General features: G+C 35.2%; 1 protein-coding gene across 2 annotated transcripts; it reads left to right on the forward strand.

The window, feature by feature from the left end:
• Positions 1 to 13: 13 nt before the first annotated feature.
• Positions 14 to 17,964, forward strand: LOC121859684 (nucleolar protein 16-like). 2 transcript variants are annotated; one of them, XM_042356614.1, is made up of 6 exons: positions 14 to 235; positions 836 to 951; positions 5,907 to 6,012; positions 7,460 to 7,537; positions 11,621 to 11,746; positions 17,369 to 17,964. In XM_042356614.1, the coding sequence occupies exons 2-6, from the start codon at positions 845 to 847 to the stop codon at positions 17,522 to 17,524; spliced, it is 573 nt and encodes a 190-aa protein (XP_042212548.1). In that variant the 5' UTR covers positions 14 to 235; positions 836 to 844; the 3' UTR covers positions 17,525 to 17,964. The 2 variants fall into 2 exon arrangements, with proteins under 2 accessions (XP_042212548.1, XP_042212547.1); XM_042356613.1 differs by having other exon boundaries at positions 23 to 235; positions 832 to 951.
• The last annotated feature ends 425 nt before the right edge of the window (positions 17,965 to 18,389 follow it).

The raw sequence follows: 18,389 nt of genomic DNA on the forward strand, positions 1-18,389 counted from the left end.
CTAACTATTTAAATGCAAGGCCCCAAGTTTTCATATTATAAATCGGTTTCTCTATTCTGTTAAAGTCATTCTAATGGAATAATATACGTGTTCAACTTCCATATAAAAATTAGAATTACGTTATATACCTCTATTGATCAGGAACTATAGTTCAGCTTCCATTGTCAACACTCAACAGCTCCACGTGAAGCTTGTGATTGTGAAGAGTACTACACTACTACTGTTTTAATAACAGGTACAGACTGTTTATTCTGTTTGTTGAATATATTAAATTTGTCTGAGAAACAATACCCACATATCTTATTCGCATACTAAGTTCAATACACAAAGCATGAGCTGGGTATCTTGTGGGGAGTCTCATGTAGCGTCTTATGGGTCTATCTATGCCATTACCTTTTATGAAAATATACGCAGGGGCGGATCCAGGAATATCAAAAGAAGGGGTCCAAGAAGTTATGGGTAGGGAAACCTGGCGACCACAGCGAGCTCACCCAGCTGGGGGTGGGGGCTATGGGAGGATGCTGTATGCCCTCGCAGGAAATTTTTTGAAATCTGACCAATATCATGGGCATTTATAGGCCATTTTGAAGCCATGTGCACTTGATATTAAGAGATATTCTGAGGTCAATAAGAATTACTTTTTACTGTACAAAAATGCCTGAGTACAATACTACATTAAAGAAAAAGTATTGGAATTTTTTGATGAAAAGGGAGGGTCCGGACCCCTAGGACCCCCCTGGATCCGTCCCTGCTACATGTTGTACAGAGTAAGATGCAAAGAAAGTTTATTGGAGTGTTTTTTATCCATATTATATATGAATTTATTTTCAGAAAGATTTGAACAATGGGGGTTAGAACAAGGAGAAATAACCGAAAGAAGTATCGGTATCGTGCAAATTCAAATAGAAAAGAAAAAAAAATGGACCGGAAAATCAACCCACACATTGAATGGTAAGTTGCTTTTGCTTGGATTCTAAAATTGTTTCTATGTAAATTTGATATCAAACTGGTTTGCACAACTGTTCCTCATTGCTAATTTAAATAAATGAGTTTGGGAAACAAGATTGAATGATTTTTCTTAATTCTCTCTCAATTCTCACATATCCCAAATATCTGAAAGTCATATCTGCCAACATCAAGATTGTACTAACGATAAAGTTGCTTTTGTGACATAAATTAAAAAATACAGTATTGTAGTTAGGTAATTTTAGACAGTTAGAAAAGGTTCTTGTGGGGTGGGGAGTAAAATTTGGATTTCAGTCTTATGGAAATGTTTTTATTCTGCTTTCAATTTATAAAAAATTATCAAAATATGGAGAGTTAAAACTAAAACTTTAGCTACAGTATGTGTATTATGACAACAAAGAACCAAGGACGATGTAAAAGGCAAAATATTTATTCAGGTAAAAGTATTGTCATAATGATTACAGTACAATTCCACCAGGCTCTGATTTGATAGGACTTTGTCAAATGTTTAACCCATAAAGTGTCAATGCCTTTTATAAATGGCAGTGGAGATTTGTAGGTCCCATGCAGGCCTAAACCCTCATGAAGTGAAAAATATCATCCATGGCAGCTGTTCCAGTCATGTTGGCCATCAGCTGTGCTATTGGGAGTCCAGTCAATCACAAGCCAGCCCATGTTACCTAGCTTGGCTCACTGCAGAATTAGGCAAACTACACACACACACACACACACACACACACACATTATTATATCATTATGTCTAAATCAAATGTAAGTCTGTATATTTTCAGCCACCGGCTGCAACTCTATTAATAAACCGTTTATTATTATTATTACACACACACACACACACACACACACACACACACACACACATACACACATACAGAGCAAGAGAGAGAAAGATAGAAAGAGAAACTAATTCCCAGGGAAGTGAGATACAGTATTCATACCAACCCACCTCTCTCTTATCTCTTATCCCATCCTTTAAAATTTTACACACAAACACAAGGTTCCAGTATAATAATGAATAACATGTAATTTCTACAGAAAACATACTTCAGTGATGACTTCTAGTTTGTTAGATTTCTGGGTATTGAGGTGAATTCTCTTCTCCCTGGAAAAACATACTGTACATCTATAGAATTTTTCCAGGCATTGGTGAATGTTTCTGCATCAGACAAAAAGCACCGTTGGCACAGTCTCAACTGCAGTCAGACAGACACAGAGTGGTATTTATTCATGTAAACACTACTCTTAACATACAGTATATTGTAAATAAACAAAATATACTACAGTACAGTATACACTATACTGTACTCACCAGTACATGCTGTCATCACAAGTTTGTGTTACAGGCAGGCCAAATGGTGATATGATTTCCTGTACCATATACAGTGGCCCCTCGGTTAACGAAATTTCGGTTAACGAATTACCTTCCATAAGAATCTTCAATTTGGTTAACGAACAAAAATTCGGTTAACGAAATTCATACGAAAACCTGTCAACATGTTTTGACTTGCTCACCAGCTGGAAGATTAGTCCGCCAATACAGTAATCGGTTCTAGGGCTTATATTCGTTTTCATTGGAGTAAATATCAAGAAGGTTGTGTTATTCAATATTTTTCCAAGTTTTATATTAAAATTATTAGTCGTTTTAACACTTATTTAACATAATTGCAGTACAGGGAACTAGTTTTTGGTGCGCCCATCAGCCACTTCACTCTGTTCAGTGGAGGAAACATCTTGCTTGTGGGTCTCTTGAACACGGAGTATTTTTACGTTTTTACAGTACAATTATTGGTCATTCTGAAATTTATTTAACATATTAACAATATATAGAGCAGTGCAGTGTTGATTTAAAGAAAATAATCTTGAATTACACCTAGTGAACTTTAAATTTTATTGGTGAAATGACGGCATCAAGCATGGGGTGATTTCTCTTCCATCCCCACTTCCTTCTCTTGTCCCTTCTCCTCCACCCCCACTTCTAATTCCCATCATCATCATCAACCAGGAGCCTTCTACATACACACCTCAAAGTAAGTGTACTTTACTGCATTTTTTTTTATACTTTGTATGTACTTTTCGGTGAGCTGGAACCAATTACCCAATATCCCATTGAAACAATGGATTCGTCGATTGTTTTATACTTAGTCTGTATGTACAGTACCCAAATATGATGTACTGTACAATATAAATACAGTATAGTATTAAAAGCATCTAATATAATATTAATGTAACCATTATAAAAGTTCCTGAGGAATGTTAAATTTCTAGCATGCCTAAACACACCAGACACCTCTCACACGACTTCATACTATAGTGCGTTTTTTTTCATCTGAGAAAAGATGCCCCGCCCCCTTCTCAAGAATTACAGCTGATTGGCGGTTTCAAACCTGTCCGATTTTGTCCTGAAGTAATGATGTATTTCTAAATGAGTTTATTCATATTCGTTGGGGTGACCGTTTCTGACGAGAAAGATATTTAGTTAAATTATATAAAGATACATACATTCATTATTTCAAACGTAAGTACGTAGGAAGTTTATGAGAAGTTTTATGCATGAATTAACTGTTAAACTCTGGTAGAAAATTCACGTTTTTGGAGGATGCATTTAATATATGCTTATTTTTACCAACAATAAGGCATATTAAGACAAATTACATATCAGTAATACTACATTTTACAAAAACTAACATTTTAAAAGATTTAAATCACATTGAAATATATACAACACGGCCGTCAGCAGAGGCGGGAAATGCGACTGCGAACAACTTCATATTTCCTGCACTGATCTGTTGTCTAAGTGCAAACATAGCCAAATTGAGTCATCATGCGACACAGATCAGCTGGGCAGTCACCAGCTGACTCCAAGGGGGGGTGGTGTGCGTGCGTGCTTGCCTCACAAGCGAACGGACCTGGGTTCGAACCCTGGGCAGGGTGAAACTATGGGCAAGTTTCTTTACGCCATTCGCCTTTGTCTACCCAAAAGTAATTAGGGACCTGGATTTTAATCGATTTATGGATCATATTCCAGGGTAATGGTTAGCCACTGCAGTTGGCGATTTGTCCGGTCTTCTCGGACTACAGTATTCCTTGACACTGGGTCATGCAGCTCGTTAACTTAGGGTGTGGTTGTTGTGTTGGCGACAGCTTCTACTTCTTCGTCATATTCACGCCTAGGTGGCCCTTGGGCCGGCCATCCTCGTTACACAAGGGGCAACCATTATTATTATTCTGTGATGCCACATTTTGGGGAGGAGCTGAGTGGGTGGAGATTGCCAACTGGCAAGTCAAGGTGTAGTTACAGCTCAGTGCTCACTGCCTCCACACATATGTTCATTTCCCACCCATGCACTTCGGTTTTCTTACTTTTTAGTTATAGATTACCGGGTATATTTTCTTTATTTTTAAGCCACATTCGACGATTGTAAGTTTTACTATTTTGCTCTGTACAGGTATTAGAGAAAATGGTTTTACTAGGGTAGACTAATATCCTGAGTGATTTACATTCCATGGGAAGCATGTGTTTTCATGTTTATTTACATACTCAGACTTGAATTATACAGTACATAGAAAAACAATTATTTTTTAAAATTTGTTACTTTTTATTACAATAAACTTACTCCATATAAATATCAACACCATCTCTGAAACATTTATCATTTCTAATCTAAAATATTATGACAAATATGAAAATCCTGGTAGCAATGGTACCATACCCTAATTTTTCCATAAGGTTTTAAATTCAATACAGTGGTCCCTCGGTTAACGAGCACAATTCGTTCCAGAAGGTTGCTCGTTAACCGAAACTATTGTTTCAATGGGTTTTTGGGTAATTGGTTCCAACTCACCGAAAATTACATACAAACGAAAAATAAATGCAGTAAAGTACACTTACTTTGAGGTGTGCATGTAGAAGGCTCTTGGATGATGATGATGATGATGGGAATTAGAATGGGGGTGGAGGAGAAGGGAGAAGAGAAGGCATTGGGGTGGAAGAAAGGTCACCCAATGCCGCCATTTCACCCATAAAATTTTAGTTCACTTGCTGTAATTCAAGATTATTTTCTTTAAATCAACACTGCATTGCACTATATATTATCAATATGTAAAATATATTTCAAAATGACCAATAATTTGACTGGAAACACAGAAAAAAAGTGTTTATGTTGAAGAGTCTCAAACAAGATGTTCCTTCCTCTGAACCTGTAAACAAACTGACACCAAGCTTGGTGTGTTGAGTGGCTGTTTGGCGCACATAAAACTAGTTTCCTGCACTTCAATTATGTTCAGTACTTGTTAAAATGACTAAAAAATTTAATATAAAACTTTTAAAATGATTGAATAGTACAACCTTCTTGATAATTACTAAAATGGTAAGGAATTTAAGCCTTAGAACCGATTACTGTATTGGCGGACTAACATGACAGCTAGTGAGCAAGCGAAAACATGTTGAGGGGCGCTCGTAAGGAATTCGTTAATCGAGGGATTGCTCGTTAACCGAAGTGAAGAATATGGAAGGGGATACTGGGTATAAGTGTATACGTGTACTGTACTTAGAGTCTTAAGAGTTATTTTAGAAAGTTTCTTGGAAAACATAATGGAAGTCAGTGAGTAATTAGGTTTTGAGTAATGTAATTTTGAGTTTTGGACAACATATCAGGAATGTAACCCTGCTGTCTGTGGGCACCTGTACCCAGAAGGGTGGTGTGTCTGACTGATTGGTTATTAAGTAGTTTCACACATCAAATTAGTTTTATTTTCTTGACAGATTGCACCAAAATGCACATTATTATATATGTGTGCATATTGCTGGGGCCCCTATTAAGCCTTTGTGCCTATGTCCTTTGTTTTATGCTTGTTTCTGTTATCTCATCATTATCATCATCATTGTTTACTGGCTATTATCTCTAAAAGGTACAGATTTGTTTCAGTGTACAAGTGAGGAAGGCTTGGGACAAAAAAAAACCAGCCCCAGCAAACCTGGCTGACATGGGACTTGTCTACCATCTGGAGAGGGATGTACCCGTGGAGAGTAAGGTGAGGTGTAGTGTGTCACTGATGCAGAATTAACAATTGTGCCTTATGCAGTTACAATTCATGGTTAAAGATATACAGTACTGTATATATCAGTATAAGTAGCAATTGATATTCTTAACTACCCAACTGTATTAAAATAGAATCAGCACAATAGTATATGTCTCAGTAATCTGTCACCATTATGCAGGCAGTAAATTAGCAGTATAATTATAGTATCTCCATTAGCCGGAAACGCTCAAACCCGGAACTCTTCGATAGCCAGAATTTAAATTTTCTCTGAAAATCGTTCCAAAGCTGGAAAATTCCAGCTTTGGGAACGATTTTCCAGAAAATTCTAAGAAAATTGTCCCAATTTCTGGGTTTCTGAGATGAAAATTAGGTGCATTTTCTGAAAATTCTGAGAGAAATTTTTCCAGTGTGTACCCGGAAATTCCAGAAAATTCTGGGGATGGGGGTTATTTTTCCAGATTCGACAGATGATGTAATGGACAATTTCTGGAACTTCCGAGAACATTTTTCCGTTACCTAGAATATTTCAGGGATGAGAGATTTTTCCCGGCTTTGAGAGAGTCATCTCATTACCCAGAAATCTCTCATTCCCGGAAGTGAGCTGCACCAATTGTTCCGGCTAACGGAGATATCACTATCACTGTGCATTATTTGAATATAAGGCTGTATTCCGTTCATTTGAAAGAAGTTGTGTGTCTTTTTATTTTTAATAAGATACAGTATCTCCTTTTCTTGTGTATTTAATATATCTTAATGGATCTTGACCAAACATGTAAAACAAATACCCCTGTACTGGATGTCAGGGGTTAATGAACAAGACCACATTTAATGGATAATGAAATGCTTGTGTACACAATAAATGCATAAGGAGTTCTTCACCTCTTTCATTTTTTGGGGGGTCTGCCACTTGCTGTTATCTGTATCCTGTTGATGCTTCACCTCATGAAGTTTCGCTGCAACTTAGAGAGTCTGACTTATTACCAAGGTATATAAGAGTTTCCATTTCCCATTTTCCATGTGGTGTTGGAGCTTGAGATGGAACTGGCAATAGAACTTTATTGCTATCCTTATCATCTCTTAGGCCACTCAGATCCCATCAACCCCTTCCTTCTTTCCTCACATCATGATAGTCAGCCTTAGGTAGTTGTGCATGAGACAGGTTGGCTCATGGGGTGACTTGTGAGTATTGTTTTGGCTGTGGGCAGTGACACAAATTTCCTCTCTAGATGAAAGTGTCGCCCGGGTGTTATTTCATGGCTTTGAGATGAAACCTTGATTTTGTTTTATTCCCTAGGCATTAAGGTCCACAAGTAACATGGTCAGCTACAGTACATAACAGTACACTAACTGTATGAACACATTTGCTACTGCTAATATCCCTTGGGTTTTCTGTAAGTACAATTTAACACAATCTTAATTTTTTCCTTTTGATTTACAGACACAAAATGAAGAGACATCTGAAATGCCACCAAGAAAAAGAATAAAAAGAGGAAAAGAGGAGAAACCAACAGAAGTGGTAAGCAAAGTTGTTTATGTATTGATTGTGTAATAGCATTTTGTTTGACATTAAAATTTTACTAAAGATGCTGCTGGGGGCTTTGTTACAGAGGAGGAACAGATGCATTAGTTTGTTGATGTTTTTATTATTATTAAATTTTGTGCATACGCATATCTTAGATATACTTTTTTTTTTAATGGGAATTAGCCCACCCGGGTACAGGTCACTGACCCACATCGGGGCCTGGGGGAAGAAAATGTAATAATAATAATAATAATAATAATTCAGGTAAGTAAATTTATAATAAAAAATACAAAAATATAATTAAAATATTAATGATAATAATAATAAAAATAACAACACTGCAATAATAATAATAATAATAATAATAATAATAATAATAGTAGTAATAATGTTATAATAATTATAAAGAAATACAAAAATTTAAAAAAGATCAAGAGTGAGAAACAATATATGTATGTTGTGTTATCAAAGTATAGAGAATCAGTTGAGACCCTGCAATTGTGTGCAAATGAGACACAAAGTCAGATCAGCAACCTGGAACTTGGTCACAATTTTTATTATTTATTATTATTATTATTATTACAATTTTTGTGCTGCCATAAGACAGTAGGGTCTACCATAGACAACACATAATGCTCCCAATATCTTCCCAGGCTGTAGTACCTCCCTGTTTGATAGCTGCTTACTACCTCCTACCTACATACGTACAGGGTGATCCCCAATTATGATGCACCGATGTACGAGAACTAGAAATTACAAAAAAGAAATTGTACCAAGCTTGGTGTACTGTAGTGTACTGTACTGTGTATATATATATATATATATATATATATATATATATATATATATATATATATATATATATATATATATATATATATATATATATATATATATATATATATATATATATATATATATATATATATATATATATATATATATATATATATATATATATATATATATATATATATATATATATATATATATATATATATTTTATATATATATTATATTATATTTTTTTTTTTCCCAATATCAGAACTGCCTATGAAGTATAAAACACAGATTTTTTTTTTACTTCTAATACGAAACCAAAACCGTCTTCCTCACTTTCTAGCTCAAAAACTTTCCCAGGCCAGAATTGTGCAAAACTGTACAGGACATACCATTAGATGTGAAAAATTACGAGGTTGCCAATGATGCAAGCAGATTTTTGCTGACTAATACTTTTCTGTAAATTATGAAAAACTAAAGAAAGAAAGGTAAAAGCGCAAACATTTTTTGTTTCTTTTTTTCGTACATATGCTATACTGTAACTATTATCAATTGTATTGTAATGTGTAGTTTTTTTAATAGATTGGTATTTCTGGTCTTCCTATAGAATGTATGGTTTGGTAGTAGTAATTGAATTTACCAAAAAATAAGATATGGGAGTAACTTTCCTCGTTCCCCCTACTGCATACGTAATTGTAAATCTTATATAAACCTCAATGACTGTGTGGGTGTGAACTGTATTGGATCTTTAGTGGATATGATATGGATGTTTAGTGGATACGATGTGGAGATAATGTGGATGTTTAGTGGATATGATGTGATCTGTGTGATACACAGTCAAGGTCAAGTAAGTTGCATCCATCATTGGTCTCATTGTATTTGCACATCATCATAACTTTAAATTCAGTTTTATATATTGATTACCTGACTTTTTTCCCAATTCATTAAATTATTTTTACATGCTAAACTAATTATTTCTTATTATTATTATAATTCATAATTAGTAATACTGTCTGTCTAAACAATCCATTGGCATCCATCCATAACATCTTGAGAGTAACCGGCATTTATTGATGGGGGGGGGGATACTTTTTTCATCAGCAAGACGTCTTTCTTTATTTGATCTTTATTTAGTAAACCTTTTAAAACTTATTTAATGAAACATACAGTAATGAAAGCCATATCATCTCCACTAAACACCCACATTATATCCACTAAACATCCACATCATCTCCACTAAACATCCACATCATCTTCATTACACATCCACATCATCTCCACTTAACATTTACATCATCTTCATTACACATCCACATCATCTCCACTAAACATTTACATCATCTTCATTACACATCCACATCATCTCCACTTAACATTTACATCATCTTCATTACACATCCACATCATCTCCACTATACTACATTTCCACATCCTCTCATTACAGAACCTGTAATGCACGTGTTTCAGTTCTTGGTTTAAACTGAAATATGCCTAACTAGATAAGTTTCCAGACACACTATTGACAACCATCCACTGACATGACACATATGTTCACCTCTTGTAGAGAGTAAACACAATGTTCTTTTTTTTCTTCTCATTTTATAGTCTTATATGATATTTGTTTTATTTCTAGATCACATTAGAGTGATGAAATTATTTTCCAACAACTTATATTTTTTATTATTTTTTTTTTATTTTTTTTTTTTTACATGTAACAATGGCAACATACAAAACCATCACACAGGACACAACTGACTGATGACATGTGTTATGTTTTGAGTTGTGCACTGTTCCGATTGACTGAAATCCAAACAAACAACAATGGCCATGCATTCTTGATGGATTCCATTAGCTTTCTTTGTTTATTATTATTATTTTTCCAACTTAGGTCAGACTGGGACTCATTCTTGTATCTCAGATATAATAGAAATTGACATAAACGATTTAGTTTAAATCACACAAGATGAATTCATACAGCTGCTGTATGATGTTTTTGTCTTGTGTTCTCAAACTATAATTTATATAACCAAAAAAATCTAATATTGTGACAATTTATCTGGATTAAAAATACCACACTTTTTCATATACTGCATACCCCCAAAAAATTTGGTATTGGACGAATTTTTTGGGTTCGTTTTACTGTATAATACTAAAAAGCTCCCTATAACCGAACTGGCTGCTCACCAATTATTTCGGTACAGAGAGGTAATACTGTATAGTACGGTATATACAGTATTGTATGCTGTATTATTGTAAATATGTACGGTAAGTATATTTCACTGTTTTATTAATGTTTTTCACCGTTCTATGTGTATTTAAAGAAAAACATAATGAAATACCATATATGGTTGTGTTTATAGGCGACAAGTATTCAAACATACAATACTATGGCTGCTAATACTATTTGTGGGGATCTGTAGAACCTAACCCCTGTAAATAGCAAGAGTCAACTGTATTCGTAAATTATATAAATTATGTACAATAGTAGTGTAGAGTTGTAAGAGAATGTGTGCAACAGTCAACTGCTGTGATTGGCTGGTGAGACTGGGGGCGTCCGGGCAGGAATGGTGAGTGGCATATGAAAATTTTGCACCTCTTTGTTTAATGACATTAATTTCTCCACTGGTTTTAAGGCCCTAAATGCCTTGCAGTGTTTTCAACATTTGAAGTTAGCCTACAGAGAAATTACAATGCTGTGGAATTTTCAATTCCTCATGAATCTCCTTAGCCTTATCACAAAGCATTTGTCGAGAAATTGCAGTTCTTTCTTATTCATATAGCATTTCATCCAGGCATTTGCTTATACATTGTCCTTGCTCCGGTGTTTGCAAAATTTCTGCGCATGAAAACTCATTTCTATCACTTAAAGATATTGATCTCATGATCAATTTGAGATAGTCATAGTCTTAAGAAATCATGACAGACATACACTAATACTGACCTAAATTGCTATAATTGGTGCTGCACATTTACTTTATTGTAAACATTATTAATACAGATACTTTAGGCAATTGTTCTTTTAGTAACAATTACTGTATTAAAAATTTCTTAAATGTGATCACCTGAGGATTAGGCCCTAGCTTAATTCTCCTTAAGTTTAGCCATCCTAATGCTAACCTGACTTAATGTAACAGCTTAACCTTACCTAGACTGATCCCCCCCCCCTCTCAGAGCATTAATCATCAGGTGAAATAAGCTGGGAGAGAGGGGGGAGGGTGGCTGCTCTTGAGATGATCCTTCAAGTTTTAATGAAAATTATACCGAGTACACTAATAAAATGATTTATTTTTTACCTAGGTTAAACAACTAGAAGAGGCTATCAATGAGGAGTACCGCCGTAAAGAATCTGCTGGCATACGCTTGACTAATGCTCAGGTAGAATATGCTACTGCAATGCTGGACAAATATGGTGATAATTACAAGGTGAATATATTGTAGTGAATTTTTTGTTTATGGTCATAGATGCTATCAACAGTGGTTAATGGAGAAAATTTTAAGGTATATTTCTGACTGGGGATGCAGAGTCTTCCTTTAAACACTTTGATGCCTTACACCACCTTCTTTTATGCGTCATTGGTACAGTATTTTGAATATGCTTAGGGTCAAGTACTTCATCCGTCACTAACCCAGCAAAATCAGCAGACATATGTTCACTAGCCTTTAAAAATATGGCAAGTTTATGAGTAATTGCTTTCACTGAAACTCCCACTCCTTATAAATTTCTGCAAAATTTCTAGACATATGAAAATAGCAGGAGTCTCAAGTACATATAGGTATCTCTCTAGATACGAATTGGTTATATTCGAAAGAAAAAAATTGTTGGGTGAATTTACATATCACGAGTAGATAAACATGTGGAAAAAACAGTGTTTAGTTTTCCAGTGATAAAATACCCTAATATCATACCACAAAAACACAAAATTGGTTCACAAACTAGAACAAAATTTTCCTAATTAATGATAAATAGTATATATAGTAACTACTGTACTAAAATTTACTACCTAACACTGGTACATTATCTTATGGGAGGACAGTCTGGGCTTGGGGATGAGCAGGGGTAGGCTGAGTAAAGGCGGGAACACATTATTATCATGTCATGTGAGCTCGTGCAAGCTCACGTGGCCTCAAAACCGTGAAATCGGCAGTAGGATTCACATTTGTATCACGTCACCTCACGGTATTTTACAAAGCTAGGATTTTTTTTCACCAGCTTATTCATGAACACTATAATAATAGCTAATAGTATATTTAATATACTGTAAATGTGCTTATTATTACAGAATTGAATGTTATGTTAGTCACTTAAAGTTTATAACATCATTTATTAAAATTTCAGTGTCAATGTATTACCATTATTAAAAACAAAAACAAAAATTTGTTCACATTTTGAAATAGATGAAACCAGTCAAATACCTATGGTCTTTGTAATTAGGTGACTTCGTATTATACAGAACTTCTTGTGCTTTAATGTTTTCTATGAGTAGTTCTTCCATTGCTAGAGAAGCACTGTAAATAGAACCTCACACTATCACGCACATCACATATGTGTGCTGGAACAGAAAATGTGAGAGGTGAGCTGACAGAGAGCTCACATGATATCGCGTTATTCGCAGCCGTGACAGCAGTGTGTCTCAAGCAATGCAATAATACACATTATTGGCCTGCACACTTCTCATGGTCACGTGAGCTCACGTGACGTGATAGCAATGTGTTCCTGTCTTAAGGGCTTTACTCGGCGAGATGAGGAGGGTTCTCCACCTCATCACTGCTGTCTGCCAAGGACACCACAGTCCTTAACATGCTTGTAAATTTTGGCTACAGTAGAAGCGGCCAGACCAAGATCTTTCCAATTCTTGGTAGGGTGATCACCACATTCATGACATTTAAGTACTGACAATTTTGTCTCAAGAGTCACAGCCTTTTGTGATTTCTTTGGTGTATTACGGGTAGCCAAATGTTCAGCAGAACGCTTGGATGCTATAATGAAAGGTACATATAACAAAAGGATGGCATGAATACACACGCATAAAAAGAGATCACTTCACATACAATGAATGGAAGGATGCGGGAGGGATAGAGGGGTGTATGATCAGTGAGCGAGGAGAATACATCTGCAAATCTCTTCCGGCTTGCCATGCCTTTCGCACAGAGGCTGCTGGGCTTGTTAGTAGTGACGCCAGCATCACTAGTATAAACAATCGCAGCTGGCGGGCCCTTTGTTTTCATGCATCTGAACAGGGAAAGGAGAAAACTTTCTGGTTTCTTACAGCATTTTTGCATCTCTATTCAACATGAGCAAGAGACCAAGTGATGGTAGTGTTGTTTCAAAAGCTAATAGAAAGTGTATAAGCTTAGCCGAGAAACTAGATGTGTTAAAACGATATGAAAAAGGTGAGAGGTCTGTGGATATTATATGGAGCAAGCAATTAACATATTTTCTGAAGTAGATCCATTAATAGAACAAAGCATTAAAATTTAAATAAATGCAAATGACCTCTGCAAAAAGATTTATAATGAGAAAAGAAAGCAGCTGTACAAGGTTCTTTCGACAGCTTTATTATTCGAAGGCCTAAACCATGAACTTCAGCTACACCATCAAATTCAGCATCATAAGCAGCTTCAACAACTTCAGGTTCAGTAACAGTTTCAGCAACAGGTTTATGGAAAGCTACAGCTTCAGCCAGAGTTGAACCTGATGACTGTCATCTGAATAAAAACTCGCACAATATTCATTGGCTGTCCTTATGTTTTAGACTTTACCACCATTGGTGAGTAGAATTTTTGTTTTACATTCGTAAATATTATTTAAAACATATATGAAAAGTAAATAAGTGTTACTTTCATATTTATATGTAGAGAAATGACGATATGTTTTCACATGTACACACTTAATGTACATACATTGGCGTTCCCAATCGTCTCGCTTTATTTCTTTACCATTAGTGGTTAGCTACTTCTAGTGTTCAATTTATTAACATTAAATAACATTACTTAAAACATACATACAGGTATTAAATTGTTTTACATTAAGTTCACTACAGCTACAACCAAGGTCTTATTTTCTTCAGCTTCTTATAAGAACATAAGAATGGAGGAAACTGCAGCAGGCCTATTGGCCCATACTGGGCAGTCCCATTTAAACCCAACGCCTATTGCTCATATATCCATCCAACCTATGTTTGAAGCTATCCAGCGTATTCGAGTTAATGATGATATTTGGTAACTTGTTCCGCTCATCCACTACTCTGTTTCCAAACCAATGTTTACCTATTTCGCGCCTAAATCTAAATTTGTCTAATTTAAAACCATTGTTACGAGTTCGCTCCTGGTTGGATAGTTTGAGTACCTTTGTAATGTCCCCTTTGTTCAGCCCTGACTTCCATTTATACACCTCGATCATATCGCCTCTCACTCTACGTCTCTCGAGGGAGTGCAAATTAAGAAGTTTTAACCATCGTCTCCTCTTGTGTGTTTTAATATTTTACGTATTATTAATGAATTGTATTGTTCATTTCGCACATATAAAGATTAATTCAATCAAATGCATATTCAGTAATAAACAACAATGAATCTTTTGTACATATTCTTAAAAAGATAAATGCGCATGTATATGTGGGCGGTCCCAATCCATCTTATTTTTGTTGTTGTTTACCATTAGTGGTTAGCTACTTCTATTGTTCCATTACTTAAAACATATATATTAATTTGTTTACATTAATTTTACTACAGCTACAACCAGGGTCTTATTTTCTCATGTAGAACTATTGTCCCGAACTCCTGGCTGTATGCACAAATAAAAACAATGGAGTCCCATCTCTTGTGTGACCATATTATTAATCATTTATATTGTATAAGGTGCATTCAGAAACATTATTTAAACAATGTATTTTGCAATTTTCATTAATTGTATTGTTTTGGGAGGAAAAGAGCATAAAAAGCCACACAAAGACATGAAAAGGTCACACTTAGGAATGCATCTCATTATTATTGCTTTATTTTAATGGTAATTAATGATTCGCAATACGATGATTCACCTTACACTGCAATATTGGAGGAAACATTACCGTCATTATTCGAGGCTTTACTGTACTGTAATCTCCTCATTAGCCGGAATAATTGATGTAGAGTGGTTCCAGGTTTAAGAGATTTCTGGGTACTGAGATGAATTTTCTCATCCTTAGAATTTTTCCAGGCACTGGTGAATGTTTCTGCATCAGATTGCAGTCAGAGCTGTATTTATTTATGCAAACATTACTGTACTGTGTACACTATGCTGTACAGTACTCATTAGCAGATGCTGTAGTCTTGAGCTTATATGATGTAGACAGGCCAAAGGATGATATGATACAGGATGACCTGTCTTTGTTCTGTACCATCACCTGTAGCAGGTGTTATTAATTGTCTCTCTCCTCTTCCTACTGAAGGAGGGATTGTACACACACTGTATATCCTTTACACACTAGCATATACTGTCCACTCTGCTATGTACAGTACTGTATGGTACATATATTACTTTCACACTTATCGAATATACAGTACAGTACAGTATGTGTAACTGCAGTCACTTTATATGTATTAATGCTGGTTTAATGGTATTCTTGTCTGTTTGTATCCTGATACAGAAATGTACTGTACTGCATAACACAGATCATATGTGAATATAGCAACAAGTGAACAAAATTATACAGTGGAAGAAGACAATGAATTAAGAGTGTCATGTTGCTTGAGTATGAGGTAGGCTGTGAGATACATCAACCAATCATAGGCAGACCATGCAGTCACATGACAGTAGTAGCCAATCATAGCTAAGGAGTACGCTGAGACTACCCACCCACACAATCCGCACGTGTTGGTACGTGATGCAATCTCTCGGAAATACATTCGAATGCCCAGAACTGAGAAATTTTCCACAAAATTTCTCAACTAACAGAGAGATTACTACTGTACTTAGATTCAGAGTTAGAAGAGACTGGCACTGGTCCTTTACCACTTGGTGTACTGTACAAGGAGATATAATGTTTGGTTATGTTATACAGCATATTCATATTACTCATTACTACTTGTCAGGTGAATGGGATTTGTATCAGCTTAAGTTGGTTTCCTCTCTTCCCCTCAGTTTGTTGGGTTTACTTACGTGCTGTGTTTCTTGAGCACTTGAAGTTATTAGTGCTTCTTACACTTCTTTTCTTGATGGCTTGGATATACAGAGTTACTCTAGACAGCAACTAGTATAGATTGACTCGGTTCCTCCTCCTCCTTCCAACGTGACAGCTAAGTGTTCTGGAAACTGATGTGACTCGGCTCTTTTGGTTTTCTAACAATCAAACAATAAGGGATTGTGGAGCAATCACATACTTGTGCTCTCAGTACTTCATTCTTTTCAAGGACCTTTTTACCAAGTATCTCTTTTGTTTGGTGGATCCAATTTGAAGGCGATCAATTTAACAATTTAGCTATTTGATTTTTAGATTCCCAGTCTCACATTCATGTCCTTGGAAACTTGTTTTTTCTCCCTATAGACCTCCTTACTGTATAGAATTACCCTGTCCTGACTTAATTAGATAACACAATTTCAAGACCAGTCCTTCATATTCAATGAATGATATGAAAACATATTGAGATTGATCTGTGATGATGTTAATTCTGAATTTAATCCCGTGTGTATGGGGCTCCCTCTGTGCTGAATAAAATTGTGTGGCATTAGCCAAATAAGATACAGGGTATAAAAAGTGGCATCCCCATAGTGAAAGGGTCAATAAAAATTTATAGATCAGTAAATAGAGAATTCAAGTTACAGTATTGTTTTAGATCATTATTGTATGTATTTTCATGTAAGAAGAAAACTATAAGAATTAGAATAATTATTTTGCTATATTATACAAAATAATATTTTTTGTGAATAGTACAGTAATTATTTTGAGTAAGTATGTAATTATATAATGTGTGACAGAAACAAATATATGACTGACGATACAGTATATTTATGATGATTTATTCCTTTAATAGTTTTCTTTATAATTATTTTTCTCTTTTTTTCTCACACAGGCAATGGCAAGGGATCGTAAGAATTACTTTCAAGACACATGGAAGCAGATCAGAGCCAAGATTAACCTGTTTACCCAAAATCCAAAATATTATGCTCCATATTTGAAACAGAAAGGATTATTTAAGCCAGAGCTCTTGAAATCCCAGGAGAAATAATAAAGAATATATTTATGTACAGTATTTGTATTATTGACTTACAGTACTGTTCATCCTATTTTACAAATACTGTACTGTGTGCATCTCTAATCTTACTGATTTTTTCTGCATTCTTAATTGTGGAACCATCCAGAGCAAACTAGAGGGTACTGTACAAGGTAATTAAGTATTTAAAATCACTTAAAAATACAAGACATCGCTGACCTAAATTGATCGCTGGCCATGCTAATTTCTTCACAGCTAATAAGACAGTCAACCAATTTCTCTTCTATAATGTATTTCTGATTTTCATCTGTATTGTACTTGCATTAATTCCTAAGCTTGTGTATATAACTTTGTACTGTATTAAGTTAGCTAAGTTAAATCTCCATGTTCTTTACCATACTGTCATGTCCTGTTGTGGCTTCACTACTGTACAATATAATTACCAAGATTACAAACAAGCTCTCATGATTTTAGCCTTTATGAACCACCTGAAAATTAGCCCCCCCAAGTACTCACCTGGTGAATCACTTCCCTCAGCTTAACCAGCCTGAAGTTTAACCACCTCAAAACTCTCTGGGGGGATATTGTGCATCACCCTAAATTACCAAAATTCTTCATTATTGTGCATTCAGACTCAAATATTGCCCAATTGACAACTAGTATTTACAGTGCACAGTCCAGTATTCATACAGGGTATTTTGTGTTGTGACCAAATGGATTGTTATACAGTGAGTTCTGCTATAACGCGTGTTTTGATAACGCGAATTTGCTCTAACGCGATTTATGAATTAGGAACGGTATTTGTATAACGCGAACGCTTGTTTGCTATAACGCGATTTTTGCTTACTATTTCTCCAATTTTGTGGTACTGTATTAACTG

This window comes from Homarus americanus, unplaced genomic scaffold (genome assembly GCF_018991925.1).
Source record: "Homarus americanus isolate GMGI-L3 unplaced genomic scaffold, GMGI_Hamer_2.0 scaffold21, whole genome shotgun sequence".
NCBI classification, from domain to species: domain Eukaryota; kingdom Metazoa; phylum Arthropoda; class Malacostraca; order Decapoda; family Nephropidae; genus Homarus; species Homarus americanus.

Bases quoted from the DNA above. Each gene is read 5' to 3' on its own strand.
- LOC121859684 (XM_042356614.1), top strand. From the start codon at position 845: ATGGGGGTTAGAACAAGGAGAAATAACCGAAAGAAGTATCGGTATCGT. The intron at 6,013-7,459 runs GTGAGGTGTAGT...TTTGATTTACAG, and splicing joins ATGTACCCGTGGAGAGTAAG to ACACAAAATGAAGAGACATC. The intron at 11,747-17,368 runs GTGAATATATTG...TTTCTCACACAG, and splicing joins AATATGGTGATAATTACAAG to GCAATGGCAAGGGATCGTAA.